The 16091-nt window shown below is 51.2% G+C and overlaps 1 protein-coding gene across 1 annotated transcript; it reads right to left on the minus strand.

The window, feature by feature from the left end:
- Positions 1-20: 20 nt before the first annotated feature.
- TREML2 (triggering receptor expressed on myeloid cells like 2) lies at positions 21-14320 on the minus strand. The gene is made up of 6 exons (XM_049891591.1): positions 14142-14320; positions 9137-9457; positions 6936-7353; positions 5450-5556; positions 212-5154; positions 21-58 (listed from the first exon to the last, which is right to left on the minus strand). Exons 1-5 carry the CDS (start codon positions 14194-14196, stop codon positions 5120-5122), a joined length of 936 nt encoding a protein of 311 aa, XP_049747548.1. The 5' UTR covers positions 14197-14320; the 3' UTR covers positions 21-58; positions 212-5119.
- Between the last annotated feature and the right edge of the window lie 1771 nt (positions 14321-16091).

A 16091-nucleotide genomic window follows, 5' to 3' on the forward strand; every position in this document is an offset into this window, starting at 1 on the left:
GCTTGGCCCAACCTCTAATTCACGGTTGTGAGATGGGGATCCCCCTTGGGAGCCGTCCCTTTTGTACCAGAGCAGGCCTCTAGTCACAGTGCCACCCTGCCCCCTCCCATTTGTCACCTCTGAATAGTCCCCTTCACCCGAGACCTCACCTCTCCCTCTTCCCCTCCTCTGGCCCTGTTTCTGACCCCTGCCCTCCACCTCTGCCCCTCACCTGAGACCAGGAGCACCAGCAGGACAGGTGCCAGCAGGTACGTGGCTTCCCAGGCCATGGGTCCTCTTCTTGAGTTGGGGTGGGGACAGGAAAGCTAGGGGGTAGGGAAGCCCCTGAAGAGAGGGAACCAGAAACTGGGTTGGATTCAGTCTAGCAAATCCAGCATGTCTGAGACGGAAGAGCTGAGGAAGGCAAGACCTCAGGTGGGAAGGGAGAGGCCTGTGGAGGAAGGGAGGCCTTGGCCTCTATGTGGACTCCCCTGGCCATGGGGTCTACAACTGGGCCTGGAACGACCTCAGCCCTGAAGCTGGACCGAGGCTCCTGGGGACTCTGTGCTGCTGCTCAGCTACTCTGTGTCCAGCGTATTCCTCATTGCCAGTCATTTCCCCATGCTGCGCCGGAGACGGAAAGGGTGTGAAAGCCCAAGAGGAAATGATGGTGAAATAAAAACTACTTCTTCTCTTTCTCTCTCCTTTCCATACCACCACTTCCTCCCCAGCCTTAACTCTCCCACGCCTAAGTAAAGCACAGGCTGGAGATGGGTGTTGGAGTCAGGGGGCACTGAGAGGTCTGAGCAGGGCCCTAAGCCCCACTGGTGGCCTAGGGTGGTCAAGCCTCATGACCAGACATCCTGATGGTTAGTGTTGTGTCTCTACCCATGGGGACTGGAGGGGAGAGGAGAGAGGAGCTGAAGATAGAGGTGTAGGGAGGGCCTCTGGCAAAAGGTGGGAGAGAGAAAAGCTAGGAGCAATAAAAGATTTTAGCAGGCTTATCAGAGCGGAAAGCAGAAGGGGACAGACAGGTCTCAAGGGGAGGAGAAGGCAGAAGAAGAAAGGGGGTCTCAGCCCCAGATCATGTCTCTAACCCCAGCTCCCAGCTACTCTGATTAATCGACAAGCATTTGTTGAAAGACCATATTAATCAAGCGCATTTTTAAAACAAGTATCATTACAACATGGCGAATGTAATTAATGAATCCTCACAACTGGACCAATAAACAACATCACGATAAACAGAGAAAAGATTGAGGTTGTCAAGGATTTCATTTTGCTTGGATTAGCAATCAATGCCAATGGAAGCAGCAGTCAAGAAATCAAAAGATGCATTGCATTGGGCAAATCGGCTGCAAAAGACCTCTTTAAAGCATTGAAAAGCAAAGATGTCACCTTGAGGACTAAGGTACGCCTGACCCAAGCCATGGTATTTTCAATCGCACCGTATGCATGTGAAAGCTGGACAATGAATAAGGCAGACCAAAGAAGAATTGACGCCTTTGAATCGTGGTGTTGACGAAGAATATTGAATACACCATGGACTGCCAAAAGAACAAACAAATCAGTCGTGGAAGAACTACAAATAGAATGCTCCTTAGAAGCCAGGATGGTGAGGCTACGTCTTACATACTTTGGACATGTTGTCAGGAGGGACCAGTCCCTGGAGAAGGACATCATGCTTGGTAGAGTAGATGTTCAGCTTAAAAGAGGAAGACCCTCAATGAGATGGATTGACACAGTGGTTGCAACAATGAACTCAAGCATAGCAACAATTGTGAGGAGGGCACAGGACAGGGCAGTGTTTCGTTCTATTGTGCATAGGGTCGCTATGAGTCAGAACCAACTTGACAGCACCTAACATCAACAACAACATATAAAAATGGTTGAAATGGTTAAAAAAAAAAAAGTATTGTGGTTAGATGAGCTACAGAAAAACACTAGTCACTGGCTGTTGATAATTAACAGGCAAGCAACAAAGGAAAGAAGAAATGCTCTACAAACTCAGCGTTGCATGTTGGTTCAGGGCAGCCGACTCTGAGATAGAGATTGGCGCAGGGGGCTCAATGTGCTCTCGGGCCAGTACCTTGGGAAGAAAGAGATGAGCAAGATTGGGTAGAAGTCAGGCTACAAGACAGGCCAAAAGGAAGCTTGGGCCACCTTTCAAGGAGTTCTAGAGATACTCACCCTTCACAACACCCCTGAGTTGGCAAGGGGATGTGGGGGCTTTCCACCCTATGTTGCAGTCAGGGGGTGCAGGCTGTCCTTGAAAGGGAGCCCTGACCTTGGCGAGGTGGCTGTCTGCAGCTGAGGCTATGCTCAAGGGGGACTGAAAGCTAAGGCCTTCCTTCTGCTCTCACTACCCCCAGCCTCTGGGCAAGAAGTCCATCATTTCTGAGTCCATCATCCTGGGCAGCCAAACACAGAACCCACCACACTCCCTTTGGTCCAGAGTGAAAGATACCGTTTGCAGCCATTTCTACCTCAGGCTTGTTGGCTGACTCCACACGGCAGTGTGCACGTCCCATGGGTCAGGGGTCTTCTTGTCCTACCCCACATGGCATGTGCATGTCCCCTGGGCATGGGGGCTGCTTATCCTGCCCCACAATGCGGTGTGCACATCCCACAGGGGTGGGGTCTGCTTGTCCTGCCCCACATGGCGATGTGCACGTCCTATCACCTAATCACCTAGGAAGTGACTGTGGGAGGGGCTTCAGAGCTCCCTTCCAACCTATTTTTCAGACAAGGAATCAGGTTTAGTCAGGTCAGACAGAGATGAGGAGCTGAGATGCGAATCTGAGCCCAGGTCTTGATTGCAAAGGCAATTCCCTACCCACCCCAGACCCCCCTTACAATAGGGCCTCACCACAGGGCTGCAGTTGTGGGGCCCCAACATCCAAGCAGTGAGAAGAGAATGTGAGAAGACAGAGGACAAATTAGGAGACCAAGATCTGAAGGGACTAAATGCAGCATGTGGGAAAGGGAATACTAGAACTGGAAAAGGATTTGAAGAACGGTTATGAAGCATTTACTTAGTTTGCACAGCTCTCATGTTATTTTGTTTCATCCTGACAACAACCTTGAGAGGTAGGAATTATTGTTTTCTTTCACAGAGAGGAAAAACGAGGCCCAAAAAGAATTAGTGACTTGTTTGGGGTCACACAGTAACAGGGTGGCATCCCTGGATCCCAGTCCTGAACCCACTCCAGGGCTCTGCCACCGCACATCTCACCCGCAGGCTGTTGATCGCAATAAAGGTCAGCTCCCCAGCTGAGCTAAGCCCCTTCCTAGCTACACACCAGGGTGATGGTCACACTCTCCTAAAGGAGAAGAATGCTCCTTAGCAGGTTGTTTGCCGGTGGAGACGGGTGTCATCCTGCGTGTGTGTGTCTTCCGGCCGGTCCGTCAGTTCCTCAGTCTGCTTCTTCCCTCTACTGCCCTCTGCTGGACATAGGGAAGAAGTGCCCCCTCCCCGCTGTTCTCCAGGACCCCTTTCCCTGGCCCTACTTCCATCCTGTAGTGGCCCCCACCAGCTGCCCACAGAGCCCCCGGCTGAGTCATTCTCCTGGCCGTGATGTTCACTCTCTTGCCTAGGAGGTGCCGGACCCACAGTCGTGAGTAGCGATGTCACTTCTGTCCCAGGTACTTGTTCCAGTCCTCGGGCTGGAGGGATACCGCTCTCCAGTGGAAGAATCCTATCCATACCCTCCAGTCTTCACTGCTGGACGTGGGGCCAGTGGTTTGAGCAGTAGAGGTAGAGTCTGAGCCATGGGTCAGTGGCATAGGGGACAGATTCCTTGGCCATTGGACCCTAGGCCAGAGGTTAGCTGGGCTCCATTTCCCCTGCCCAAAACCAGGCCAGCCATAGAGGCTGTGGCGTTCTCTGAGTTGTCTCTGCTGTGTCACGAGTAGGTCCTCCCTTGCCAGGGAAGAGTGAGCCCACAGAAGGGGAGGACATGCACCCCTTCTCTGAGCCATGGTCTCCCCAACACAGCCTGTGGGTTGAACCCCCACCCCCCCAACACACACAGATCTGGGATCTCAGGTGCCCCTGGGTGTGGGCTCTGCTGGGGGCCTCAGTCCCCTCCAGGAGCTCGATCCTGGATCCCAGGTGTGGAAACTAAGAGTGAGCCCCAAATTCAGACTCTGCACCCCAGTCTGGGGAGAGGCTGGCCCTGCACCCAGGGGGTTCTCCCAGCCAGAGGCCTATCTAAGATATGGCACATGCCCTGGGTGCCACCAGGGGCGCCAATGAGCAGTTTCTATTGGCCATCACAGTTTCCATCGACAGCTGTGAGAGATCATTCATCAATCTAAAACTAATTGCCATAGATACACCACTGCTCCCAGGAGGGGATGTGAGCAGATGGCGGCAGGGGGCAGGTGAGTTCCCAGGAGATAAGTGACAGCCAGGTCAGAGCACAGAGGACACACGGTCGGGGGTGGGGGAGTGGGTCTAGAGAGCTCTGGGATCTCTTGCTGCCGACCCTCTATGGACCCCTAGCAACTAGTCTGTTCCTCCCCCCAGGACATGGCCCAAGGGACATTGGCTGCCTTGGAGGCTCAAGAGCCCAGCTTTCTTTCCCAAGTTCACAGGGTAGCTTGGGGGAGCTGAGGACACACTGGTCCCAGGTGGGAAGAGGGCAGCTCTAGCTACCCGCCCCTCCCTTCCCTTCGCTTGATACCAAGGGGTCCTCAGGCAGACAGGGCTCAGGCTTTGCCTGCAAAACGACCTCTCAGGGCTTCTCTGCCATCCAGCTGGGGCTGTGGTCTGTGGCTCTGAGCAGGATCCTCTCGGTGGCTTTCCCCAGAACTTCCTGCCTGGGCCTCTGCTCTGGGCCCCTCCCCAGCTTCCTGGTAGCCCAGGAAAACATTCAGGGCCCAGGAGAGTTCACCACGGAGTGGGTCAGGCTGCTGGCCCCTGGCATGGGCAGACAGCAGCCTGTGTTTTTAGGAAGGCCGATTTCAGCGTTACGTGCATCCTCATATCCCAGGCTTGCTCTGGTCCAAACAAGTCCCCATCTTCACTTCTTCTCTGGACTCCTGGGACCCCTCTGGGAGAAGTGCCCCTTCTGCACAGTTAGATGGTTTCAGACCAAGTCAGCTTTCACAGGGGCTCTGGTCTGGGCGTATCCTTCTAGGGTCCAGCAGGACCATTGTACAAGCTGTAGCCTATGGGCCAGGGAGAGAGATAAAGAAGGGCTGTGCTCCCGGCCCAGCCCCAGCCCCTGGTCTGGCTCTGCCCTCTGGCTCCTGGCAGGCCATCCCCTTGGGACTATGCCGTGCTGTCCCTTCCTGCCTTCCCTCCTCCCTTGCTGGGTGCCCTCATGGTCCTCTTGACTGGACACAGGCCGAGAGACACATTGCCTGGGGATTGGGTGTCACAGACACAGTGCAGGAAGGCGTCTTAGAAAGTATGTGAAGCCCCAGGGCCCTGCACTCTGGCTGGGAGGGGGGCTGTACTCACTGCCCGTGTGTCTCCTCTTCCAAAGCCCATAGAAGATGACCAACAGCACAGGCACGGGGAGGAGGGCCAGCAGCACTGCAAGCACGGTGGGATCAGAGTCCTGGTGCCTGAGAAGATGGGGAGAATGGCAGGAAGTGAGCCTCAGTGTCCCCCGCCCTGATCCGTGATGCCCAGGAGGAGCTGGGCAGGGGAGATTCTACCACAGACACCCTGATAGTGCTCCCCTCAAGAGAGATGGCCTCTGTTCTCTAAGAACCCAGCTGTCAGGGAAGCAAATGAGGCTCTCAGAGCTCAGGGGAGGAAGTTAGTCAGAAATGACCCAGGAATAATTTCAGAGAGTCCTTGGGGGCAAAGGCCTTCTCCTGATAGTCCTCTGACAAAAGGGAGCACCTCTCTACCTCAGCTCTTCCCCTCCACTATGCTCCCCAAATCTGCTCATGGGTGAGAAGAAGTATTCTAGAGACCCCCGTTTGTGGCTGAAGAGATCAAGGTCCTGCTGTCCTCACAGGGACTAAGGCTGCCTCTTCCCATCTCCAGCCTCTGTAGTAAAGGCTGTGTGTGCCCCACCCACGTCCCCTTGCCTGTATCACTTCAGCATACACTGGTCCCTGCACCTCCTTTTTTGTTTTACCTGAGGTCTTTCCCTTGTCCACAGAGCCCTCTTTGCCACCCACCTAGCAGGTAGCCCTCCTCTGATGACCAACAGGAGTTGGTGTATCAATACCCCAGCTCCCTTGCTCTTCAGGGGGAATATCTCTGAGGTAGTGTTCAACATTGGATCCTAGAGTTTCCCTGGTGGGATTAGGCTCATATTTCCCACAGTGGTGGCAGCTGGATTAAGTATTCTTTGTTGGCTGTCTCCCCTGCCCTGTCTCACTTCTCCACCCTCTTTCCAGTGTTCCCTTCTCCCACATGAGGGGCACGCACACGAATCCTTGTCTCAGGACCTATTGCTGAGAGAACCCAAATTAAAGCATCTCCTGTTTCCCACTGGGAATCCCTGATTGGTGCAAACAGTTAGTGCCCTAGGCTGCTAACTGAAAGGCTGGACTTTCAAGTCCACCCAAAGGCACCTTGGAAGACATGCCTGGTGACTTCCAAAAAATCAGCTATAGAAAATCCTGTGGAGCACAATTTTACTCTGACACACATGCGATCACCATGAGTGAGAGTCAACTCGGTAACTTGTTCCTTTTCCACTTCCTGAGCCTGATCCTGGCTCTCTCTCCTCTCCATCCCCAGCCTCTTCATGCTGATCTCATCCCCTACCCTCATACCTACCACCATTCTATATGTTACGCTCTCCATCCCGGCTTCCCGTTTCCTACCTCTCACCCTCCCTCCCATTCAGCAACTGGTCCCAGGTGAGTTCTTAGGGAATGAAGGGCCAGGTCTGGTATAAGATTTGCCTCTTGAGGTCTGTTCAGGCACCAAGAGCTATTGCCATATCTGGGAAAATGTCACCCAGCCCCAGGCCCCCAGGTACCTGATAGGGGGTAATTTGTTGAGAAGAGCTTTCCTGGTGTGACATGTTCCCGTGGTGGGCAATCTGGTGCTTGGGGGCACAGACTTGGTGGAGATGGGCTCTTGGCCTACAGAGGAAGTCTGGGCACTGCTGGGAGACTCAGTCACTGTCTGGGATCCCATGGTCGTCCTGCCCCCTGTGGTGGTGGGAGTGGTTCCAGTGAAGCTGTGGCCCACCATGGGGGTTGGTCCAATGGTCCCTGGGGCAGTGGAAGGCAAGATGCTGGCCACGGTCAGGAGTCCAGGTGTGAACAGGGTCATGCTTGTGTTGAACAGTGCATCAGGGCCAGAGGTGGGGGTCCGGCCCGTTGCCAAAACCATTCCACCCTTGAGGATGTCGGACAGATGCGTCAGAGGAGTGTTCCTCTCAGTTGTGGGAGCTGAGGAACCAGAAAGAAGGGAGCTTTAGACTGACTCAGGCCTTGGTGCTGGAAGCAGTTGTCCAGATGCTGGGATGGGGACCTGTCCCCTTCTCCCCTCCTTGACCTTAGGCATAGGATTCTTCTCTGCTGAGTGACCAGGTATGTGTTTGTCTAGAGGGTGATGCCAGGAAGAAGTAGGCACACTAAAGAAGGAAGAAAACCAAAGACCAGTTGCCATGGAGTTGACGTTGACTCCTGGTGACTCCATGTGTATCAGAGTAGAACTGTGCTCCATAGAGTTTTCGGTGGCTGATTTTTCACAAGTAAACCCCCAGGCCTTTCTTTTGATGCACCTCTGGATGGATTTGAACCTCCAACCTTTCAGTTAGCGGTTGAACGCATTAGCCATTTATACCACTCAGAGACTCCAAAAAAGGAAGAGACTTGCCCAATTTCTTTAGCCTGTCCTATCAGTTCACCTGCTCTCAGGAGACATCCCCTCACCATCCCCATCTCTCGCTTGTCACTTTCAAGATCCTCCTCATTCCTGTGGGTCAAAGAGGTTCCTATAACATGATGTTGAGCAGGGACTTTTCTAGCTGCTCCGTAACTGGTGACTAGGATCCAGAGGTGAAGACAAGGAGGCACCAAGGATCCCAAATTCCAAAAACAAAAAAAAACGCTGTGATCATTTAGAGTCAGACGCCTTCCTTGTGGATTACCAAGACACATCTGAACTGGTCCTGCTATCCTCAGCCATCAACCCAGCCCTTTACCATCCTGTTTCCTAAAAGAAGCCTGAAGTTTCGGGTGGTGGAAGAGGGAAGAACTGCAGGGGTTGTGAGTCATCGCAGCAAACACATGGAGTCAGAATCAACTCCATAACAACGGTTTTGTGTGTGTGTGGTGGTGGTGGGAGGGGAGGGAGCCTTAGGGATGCTGCTTGACACTCCAGTCTCAGCTCCTATCACCCTCCCTCGCACTCAGTGTGGACCAGCCACACAGGCCTTCCTCATACACACCAAGCTCCTTCTCACTGCAGGACCTTTGAATCTACAGTTCTCCCCACCTGGAATGCTCTTCGAAGCACCCAGATTTTGATAGGGCTAGAGAACTCTCCTCATTCAGAATCTGCTTGAGGACATCGATTCAGGGAGGTTCTTTTCTGATCGGTGGTACTTCAGTTACCCCACGCCCCCCACCACTGAGTTACCCTCCAGTTCATCACAGTGTTTGTTTTGCCCACCGCTGTATCCTCAGAGCCTAAATAGTGCCAGGTCATAGTACCAAACCAAAAAACCAAACCCAGTGCCGTGGACTCGATTCAGACTCATAGTGACCCTATAGGACAGAGTAGAACTGTCCCATAGAGCTTCCAAGGAGCGCCTGGCAGATTCGAACTGCTGACCGTTTGGTTAGCTGCTGTAGCACTTAACCTCTACGCTACCAGGGTTTCCAGGCCATAGTAAGCATTCGATAAATATATGTTGAACAGACAGTGGAATTAAAAAAAAAATCAAAGAGTTCTGAGTTCGAATCCCGGCTCTGCCATCTGCTAGCTATCTGACACTAAACAAGCTCGCTTTCTTCACTTATAAAATTTTGACAATAATACCCAAGAAGATCAAATCAGAGGGTGTCTGTAAAAGAACTCTGCAAACCCTCAGGTGCAACATGATTATTATTCATTATTCTTCTTATTAAGCCTGATGTTAGCAGAGTGCTTCTAAACGATGGCCACCCAGGGGCTGGAGGGACCCAGGGAAAGGAGGACGCCCCCAGCCATCCCAGGCCCACTCACCTGGAAACACTTCTAGTAGGATGCCCATCAAGGGGTAGAGGGTCCGGGAGCTGTTCCGCATGCACCAGTATCGGCCGGAGTCCTGGGGTCTGAGGGCCGCCATGGTGATGGTGACCACTTTGGCCTGGGCATCGTCTTGCAGCAGGTAGTGGGGCTCCTGTGCCCAGACCCGGGTGAACCCCGCCTCACACTTCTTCCTCCTGACCCTGCACCAAACCTTGCCCTCCAGGTGATTTTTGCGATTCTTGTAGGGGCACTGCACAGACAGCGTCTCTCCCTCCCAGTGCTGCACTTTGGTGTATGTATTCTCAGCCAGGGGACCTAGGGAGACATGCCTTGTTGAGCAAGGTCTGGTAAGAGAGGAGGAATGAGGCATCCTGAAACCGAAAACTGGTGGCGAAAGGCGAGAGCACTGATATTGCTCTGCTGTCGAAGAGTTCAGTCTGAGAGGGAGACACAACCCTCCCCTCAGGGAGCCCCAGTCTAGAGGAGACACAGCCTTGCCCATAAGGAGCCCCAGTCTGAGGGAGAGACACAACCCTGCCCTCAGGGAGCCCCAGTCTGAGGGGGAGACACAATCCTGCCCTCAGGGAGCCCCAGTCTGAGGATGAGACACAGCCCTGCCCTCAGGGAGCCCCAGTCTGAAGGGAGGCACAGCCTCACCCTCAGGGAGCCCCAGCCTGAGGGAGAGACACAGCTCTGCCTTCAGGGAGCCCTGCCCTCAGGGAGTCCCAGTCAGTTGGAGGAGGCGTAAGCCCTGCCTCCTGAGAGTTCCCAGACTAATGGGGGAGACAATATTCCTTCATTCTTGGGGAGTCCTGAACTGATGAAGGAGAAACAGGGCTTGACCTCAGAGACATCCCCCCAATCTGATGGTGGAGACACAGGCATAGCCCTCAGGGAGCCTCCAGTCTAAAGGAGGAAACGCAGTCCTTACACTCAGGGAGCCCATCAGACATAGCCCCTTCCCTCATGGGATTGTCTATTCTGATGGGAGAGTATTAAGCCTCGCTGTCAGGAATTCCCAGTCTTGTTAGAAAGACATACTGCACAGCAGAAGTCATTAAGTTACAACGTTTCAGAGCTCAAACAACTTAGGTGCTCTGAAAAGGTAAGAAAAAAAAAAAAAAAGACAACCCAATTATTTGAGAAAATGAAGACTGGTTATTTATATCACAAATAGGTTCACTGTTGTTGTTGTTAGGGGCCATCAAGTCAATTTCAACTCATAGTGACTCCATGTGACAGAGTAGAACTGCCCACATAGGGTTTTTTTTTTTTTTTAATAACTTTTATTAAGCTTCAAGTGAACGTTTACAAATCCAATCAGTCTGTCACATATAAGTTTACATACATCTCACTCCCTACTCCCACTTGCTCTCCCCCTCTTGAGTCAGCCCTTTCAGTCTCTCCTTTCGTGACAATTTTGCCGGCTTCCCTCTCTCTCTATCCTCACATCCCCCCTCCAGACAAGAGTTGCCAACACAATCTCAAGTGTCCACCTGATATAATTAGTTCACTCTTCATCAGCGTCTCTCTCCCACCCGTTGACCAGTCCCTTTCATTTCTGATGAGTTGTCTTTGGGGATGGTTCCTGTCCTGTGTCAACTGAAGGTCTGGGGAGCATGGCCGCCGGGATTCCTCCAGTCTCAGTCAGACCATTAAGTTTGGTCTTTTTATGAGAATTTGGGGTCTGCATCCCACTGATCTCCTGCTCCCTCAGGGGTCCTCTGCTGTGCTCCCTGTCAGGGCAGTCATCGATTGTGGCCGGGCACCAACTAGTTCTTCTGGTCTCAGGATGATGTAGGTCTCTGGTTCATGTGGCCCTTTCTGTCTCTTGGGCTCTTAGTTGTCGTGTGGCCTTGGTGTTCTTCATTTTCCTTTGCTCCAGGTGGGTTGAGACCAATTGCTGCATCTTAGATGGCCGCTTGTTAGCATTTAAGACCCCAGACGCCACATTTCAAAGTGGGATGCAGAATGATTTCATAATAGAATTATTTTGCCAATTGACTTAGAAGTCCCCGCAAACCATGTTCCCCAGACCCCCGCCCTTGCTCCGCTGACCTTTGAAGCATTCACTTTACCCCGGAAACTTCCTTGCTTTTAGTCCAGTCCAATTGAGCTGACCTTCCATGTATTGAGTGTTGTCTTTCCCTTCACCTAAAGCAGTTCTTATCTACTGATTAATCAATAAAAAACCCTCTCCCACCCTCCCTCCCTCCCCCCCTTGTAACCACAAAAGTATGTGTTCTTCTCAGGTTTACTATTTCTCAAGATCTTATAATAGTGGTCTTATACAATATTTGTCCTTTTGCCTCTGACTCATTTCGCTCAGCATAATGCCTTCCAGGTTCCTCCATGTTATGAAATGTTTCAGAGATTCGTCACTGTTCTTTATCGATGCGTAGTATTCCATTGTGTGAATATACCACAATTTATTTACCCATTCATCCGTTGATGGACACCTTGGTTGCTTCCAACTTTTTGCTATTGTAAACAGAGCTGCAATAAACATGGGTGTGCATATTATCTGTTTGTGTGAAGGCTCTTGTATCTCTAGGGTATATTCCGAGGAGTGGGATTTCTGGGTTGTATGGTAGTTCTATTTCTAACTGTTTAAGATAACGCCAGATAGATTTCCAAAGTGGTTGTACCATTTTACATTCCCACCAGCAGTGTATGAGAGTTCCAATCTCTCCGCAGCCTCTCCAACATTTATTATTTTGTGTTTTTTGGATTAATGCCAGCCTTGCTGGTGTGAGATGAAATCTCATCGTAGTTTTAATTCCACATAGGGTTTTATAGGCTGTAATATTTAAAAAAAAAAAAAAAAATTTTTTTTAATCTTTATAGAGTGAACCCTGGTGGCACAATGGTTAAAGCACTTTTCTGCTAACCAAAATGTTGGCAGTTCAAGCCTACCAGTGACTGTACATGAGAAAAGAGCTGGGAATCTGCTCTTGCAAAGATTACAGCTTTGGAAACCCTATGGGGCAGTTCTGCTCTATCCTATAGGCTCACTATAGGAATTGACTTGATGGCAACGGGATTTTTTTAACGTTTATGGAATTGACTCGACGACGTACAACAGCAACAATCTTTTCAGAAGCAGGTCTTTCTCCTGCAAAGTCACTGGGTGAGTTACAACCACCACCCTTTGGGTTAGCAGCCAAGCACTTAACCATTGTACCACCAGGGCTACTAGGTTCACAGTAGTGAGCTTTTAAATAGTAAGCTGCCTTAGTTCATTCGAAACCAGAAAACTCCAAACCTGTTGCTACCTCATGGGACAAAGGAGAACTGCCCCATAGGGTTTCCAAGCCTATAAACTTTCATGGAAGCAGACTGCCGCTTCTCTCTTACATGGAGCAGCTGGTGGATTCAAACAGCTAAACTTTTTGGTCAACAGCTGAGTGCTTAGTCACTGTACCACCAGGGCTCCCTTAGATCATTCTAAGTGGTGTTTAATTTGAAATACCCTATTTACACAAAACCCATAGATTAAGCATGCCCAAAGTACATATAAACTGCCAATAGCACAAACCACAGGATTCCACAACTACCCACTGTTCATCTACCATGTGCTGCGCTCAGTGCGACAATGGTGACTGAGATATATTCTGTGCACCTCATAAACCACGCTCTAGTGGGAAGAAAGCAGAACTGGGGAGGGTGCCTCTGGGGACAAGGAGAGAGAAGGTAAGCTGTGGTGGGCTCGCTCCACCCCTCTGTCTCCCACAAGCTCAGCGCTTGCTCCCCTAATAGTCCATCCCCAAAGCATCCTGCAAACAAAAAAAAAATGAAGTTTCTCCCCAGTAGGGTAGAGTGGAAAGAGCATACAGTTTGAAGTCGGAATAAACATGGGTTGAAACAGTGATTCTATTACTTACTAGCTACATGAGCAGATCACTTAAGATCTCTGAGCCTCAGTTTATCTGCCAGTTGGGAATAATATTACCTCCCTCACGGTCTGGCTGTGAGAACTATGCACCAGGACAGTGCCTAGATCAGAGCAGGTGCTCAGCATGTGCTTCCTTTTCCCAAATAGAGGTTGCTCCAGCCTTCTTAATGGAGCTGTGACACGCAGGACATCTACCGAAGTTTCCAACCCGGCCTCCACCACAGTGAAAGTTTTGAGTAAGGTAATATCCTCTCTGAGCGCTACTTTGCTCCTGGCAAGCTAAACCCAATGACCCAACTCAATTATTGTCAGATTTCTCCACACAGGGGAGACACCCTTCTGCCCAGAAAGATAACTCTCAGGTCCCTCCAGGAGAGGCGCATGGGTGGAGTGACCTTGGAAAGGGTCTCCAGGGTACTGTGGTCATAAGTGCCTACACCTTCCACCCCTTGAACAGAGAATGGGGAGTGGGTTTCTCCAACCCCCACCATGTCCAGAGCAGAGCAGGAAGTGGCAACTTGGTTGCCATGGCAGCAAGGGTGGCAGGCCTGTGTAGGGCCCCTTTAGGAGCATCAGTAGCTGCGGGATGGGAGCAGTCTTAGGGATTGGTTCCCCTCAGAACAGGGGGCAGAGACAGGATATGGCATCAGCATTCCAAGAAAAAGAGAGTTTAAACCCCTCCCCACCGTGATGCAACGGCCGTTGTCAGAATCAAGCAGAGCTTTCCTGACAGAGGCCAAGCAAAGAAGCCTTTTTTGCATGAAGAAATTGAGTGTCCCTGGTTTGAGGCCCTAAGGAAACCTAGCCAATTGATAAAGGGGCCAATGCAGAGGGGGGCAGAGCATTATCTAAGCTCATGAGGCCTGGGTTAGTTTTGCTGGGGGCCAGATATTAGGATGTACCCTTCTCACTGGGCTCTGGTGAAGAGCTACTAGATCAGCCCCAACATCCTTCTCCCTCCCCTGACCCCACAAAACACTAAACAAGATAATTGGGCAAGAAAAAGCAGGGATGGAGGGTATAGGTAGAGGCTCTGAGCTCCCATCCCCTTAGCCATCCCCTCCCCCACCCCAAGCCAGCCCATTATCCCCCTTCTCCTCTTACCTGAGACACCACCCGGTAGCCACAGCAGCAGCAGCAGCAGGAATGTGGGGGCCATGGCTCTATCCAGTTGGGGACAGTCACAGGGGCCAGTGCACCCTGGGGATCCAAGTTTAGCGCTCCAGGCTGACACGAGACCTTGCCACCTGAGCCTGGCAGGGAACACCCTGGGGTTCTGAAAGTGAAATTGCCCATTTAGGGAAGTGAGGAAACTGTGGGACCCACTACAACTAGCAGACCGCAGGGGCCTGCAGAGCCTATCACAAGGGTGGCCCCAAGGCTGTTTCCGCCCTCTTCCTCAGAACTTCAGGCAGGTGTGGCTGCTCCACCCAGTCTGGGGCCCCACAGCCAGGGAGGGCTCAGGGGGTCAGACCCTCCCAGAAACTGGTCCAATAGGGGTGCCTCCTAGTCTGAGGCAGGGGATCCATCTAAAAGGCTGGTGTGAGGTTTCTGGAACCTCAGGTTCAGAGTTATCTGGAATCCCCTGGGGTCGGAGGTCTAGGGTAAGAGGCTCTGGGGCTGAGGAGGGGGATCTCAGACCCTACATTTTCACATACACACATTTACACTGAGGTTCTTGTAAAGTCACCTGCATTCATTCATCCATTCATTTGCTCACTGTGGCACCCTGCCTCTCTCCCAGACTCCTGGCTGGTCACAACAGTCGCTCATGCTCACTCTTGCAAATAACCTCTTACACATTCATATGCAATATTATTTTTGTCGTAGTACAGTAACAGGAGAGAAAGATGCAAATTGTAAGACTCAAAGAATGTAGTTTGGGTTCAGGGTGGGGCTCCTGTGCAAACACACGTGGTCTCTCTCTCTCTCTCTCAAACACACACACACACACACCCCTAGCTGCCTCTAGCTATTCCCTATTAGCATATTTCAATATCTTTATCCCTCTTTTGGTTTCTCCTACTGTTGTCTCTACTCACCCACCAGCTCTCTAGACTCCTACTCCCTCTTGCAGGTTTCCTAAAGCCACACCAGTACTTCCCCTCACCCACCTCTTCTCAAAAAACCACGCCCCCCGAGCCCCTTCTTCCCCTTGCTCTGGCCCCCAGCCAGCACACGGGCCTGCCCACTCAACTTCCTCCTGCTTAACCCTATCTCGCCTCTACAGCCACCCGGTTCCAGTTGGAATGACCCAGCATTTGGCCCAAGACCCCACCCTTCACTTAGTGTCTGGGGCTAAGGATCAGAAGGATGAACTTCTAACATCCAGTAACTGTGTCATCTGCTCCCTTAGAGCATGGGGACCTAGGTGGACCCCCAGGACTGTGTGTGTTCCCCTGCTCACCTATGCCACCTTTCTTCTCCTTAGATAAGACTCAAAAAGTCCTTACTCATGTATGGCCACCATCCTAGACTGAGCTTGAACCCCTAAATCCTAAACGAAAGAGATTTTATCTTTGTTGACCCCAGACTTTTATAGTCTCTTAACTCATTCATTCATTTATTTGTTCATTTGTGTAGTTGTTCATGCTTGTGACTACACATGTTGTCCATGATGCTAGGCATTGGGCGTACAAGAATGTGACACAGTTGTCAACTTCAGACCTCTATGCTCAGTCACAGAAGACATATTGCACTTTCCTTATTTACCCTCCCTTTTTCAATACTTGTCTTTCAGTTCTCAGGTCCCTTTGTTGAGAAACTGCCTTCTCTCCCCAAGGTCCATGGTATCTTCCTTCACCCCTTCCCTCCATCAGAACAGTGAGTGGCTTCAGGAGTGGGGAAAATCATTTCTGTCCTATGGGAACCTCATATGCCTGGGATCAATGTTTCTATTAAGACCCTACTATATGACCAGCACTAAGTGGGGCATTGTGAAGGGTTTGATCATTGTAATAGCTGTGTTGACAAGGGTGTGAGGATTTAAATATTCTCATTCCCTGGTAAAGGAAGTGTAAACTCGATTCAGTCTCTCTTGAGCAAAGTTAGTAT

This window comes from Elephas maximus, chromosome 1, assembly GCF_024166365.1.
Source record: "Elephas maximus indicus isolate mEleMax1 chromosome 1, mEleMax1 primary haplotype, whole genome shotgun sequence".
NCBI classification, from domain to species: Eukaryota; Metazoa; Chordata; class Mammalia; order Proboscidea; family Elephantidae; genus Elephas; species Elephas maximus.

Bases quoted from the DNA above. Each gene is read 5' to 3' on its own strand.
- TREML2 (XM_049891591.1), bottom strand. From the start codon at position 14,196: ATGGCCCCCACATTCCTGCTGCTGCTGCTGCTGTGGCTACCGGGTGGT. The intron at 7,354-9,136 runs GTGAGTGGGCCT...CTGGTTCCTCAG, and splicing joins CCTACTAGAAGTGTTTCCAG to CTCCCACAACTGAGAGGAAC. The intron at 5,557-6,935 runs GTACCTGGGGGC...CCATCTTCTCAG, and splicing joins AACAAATTACCCCCTATCAG to GCACCAGGACTCTGATCCCA.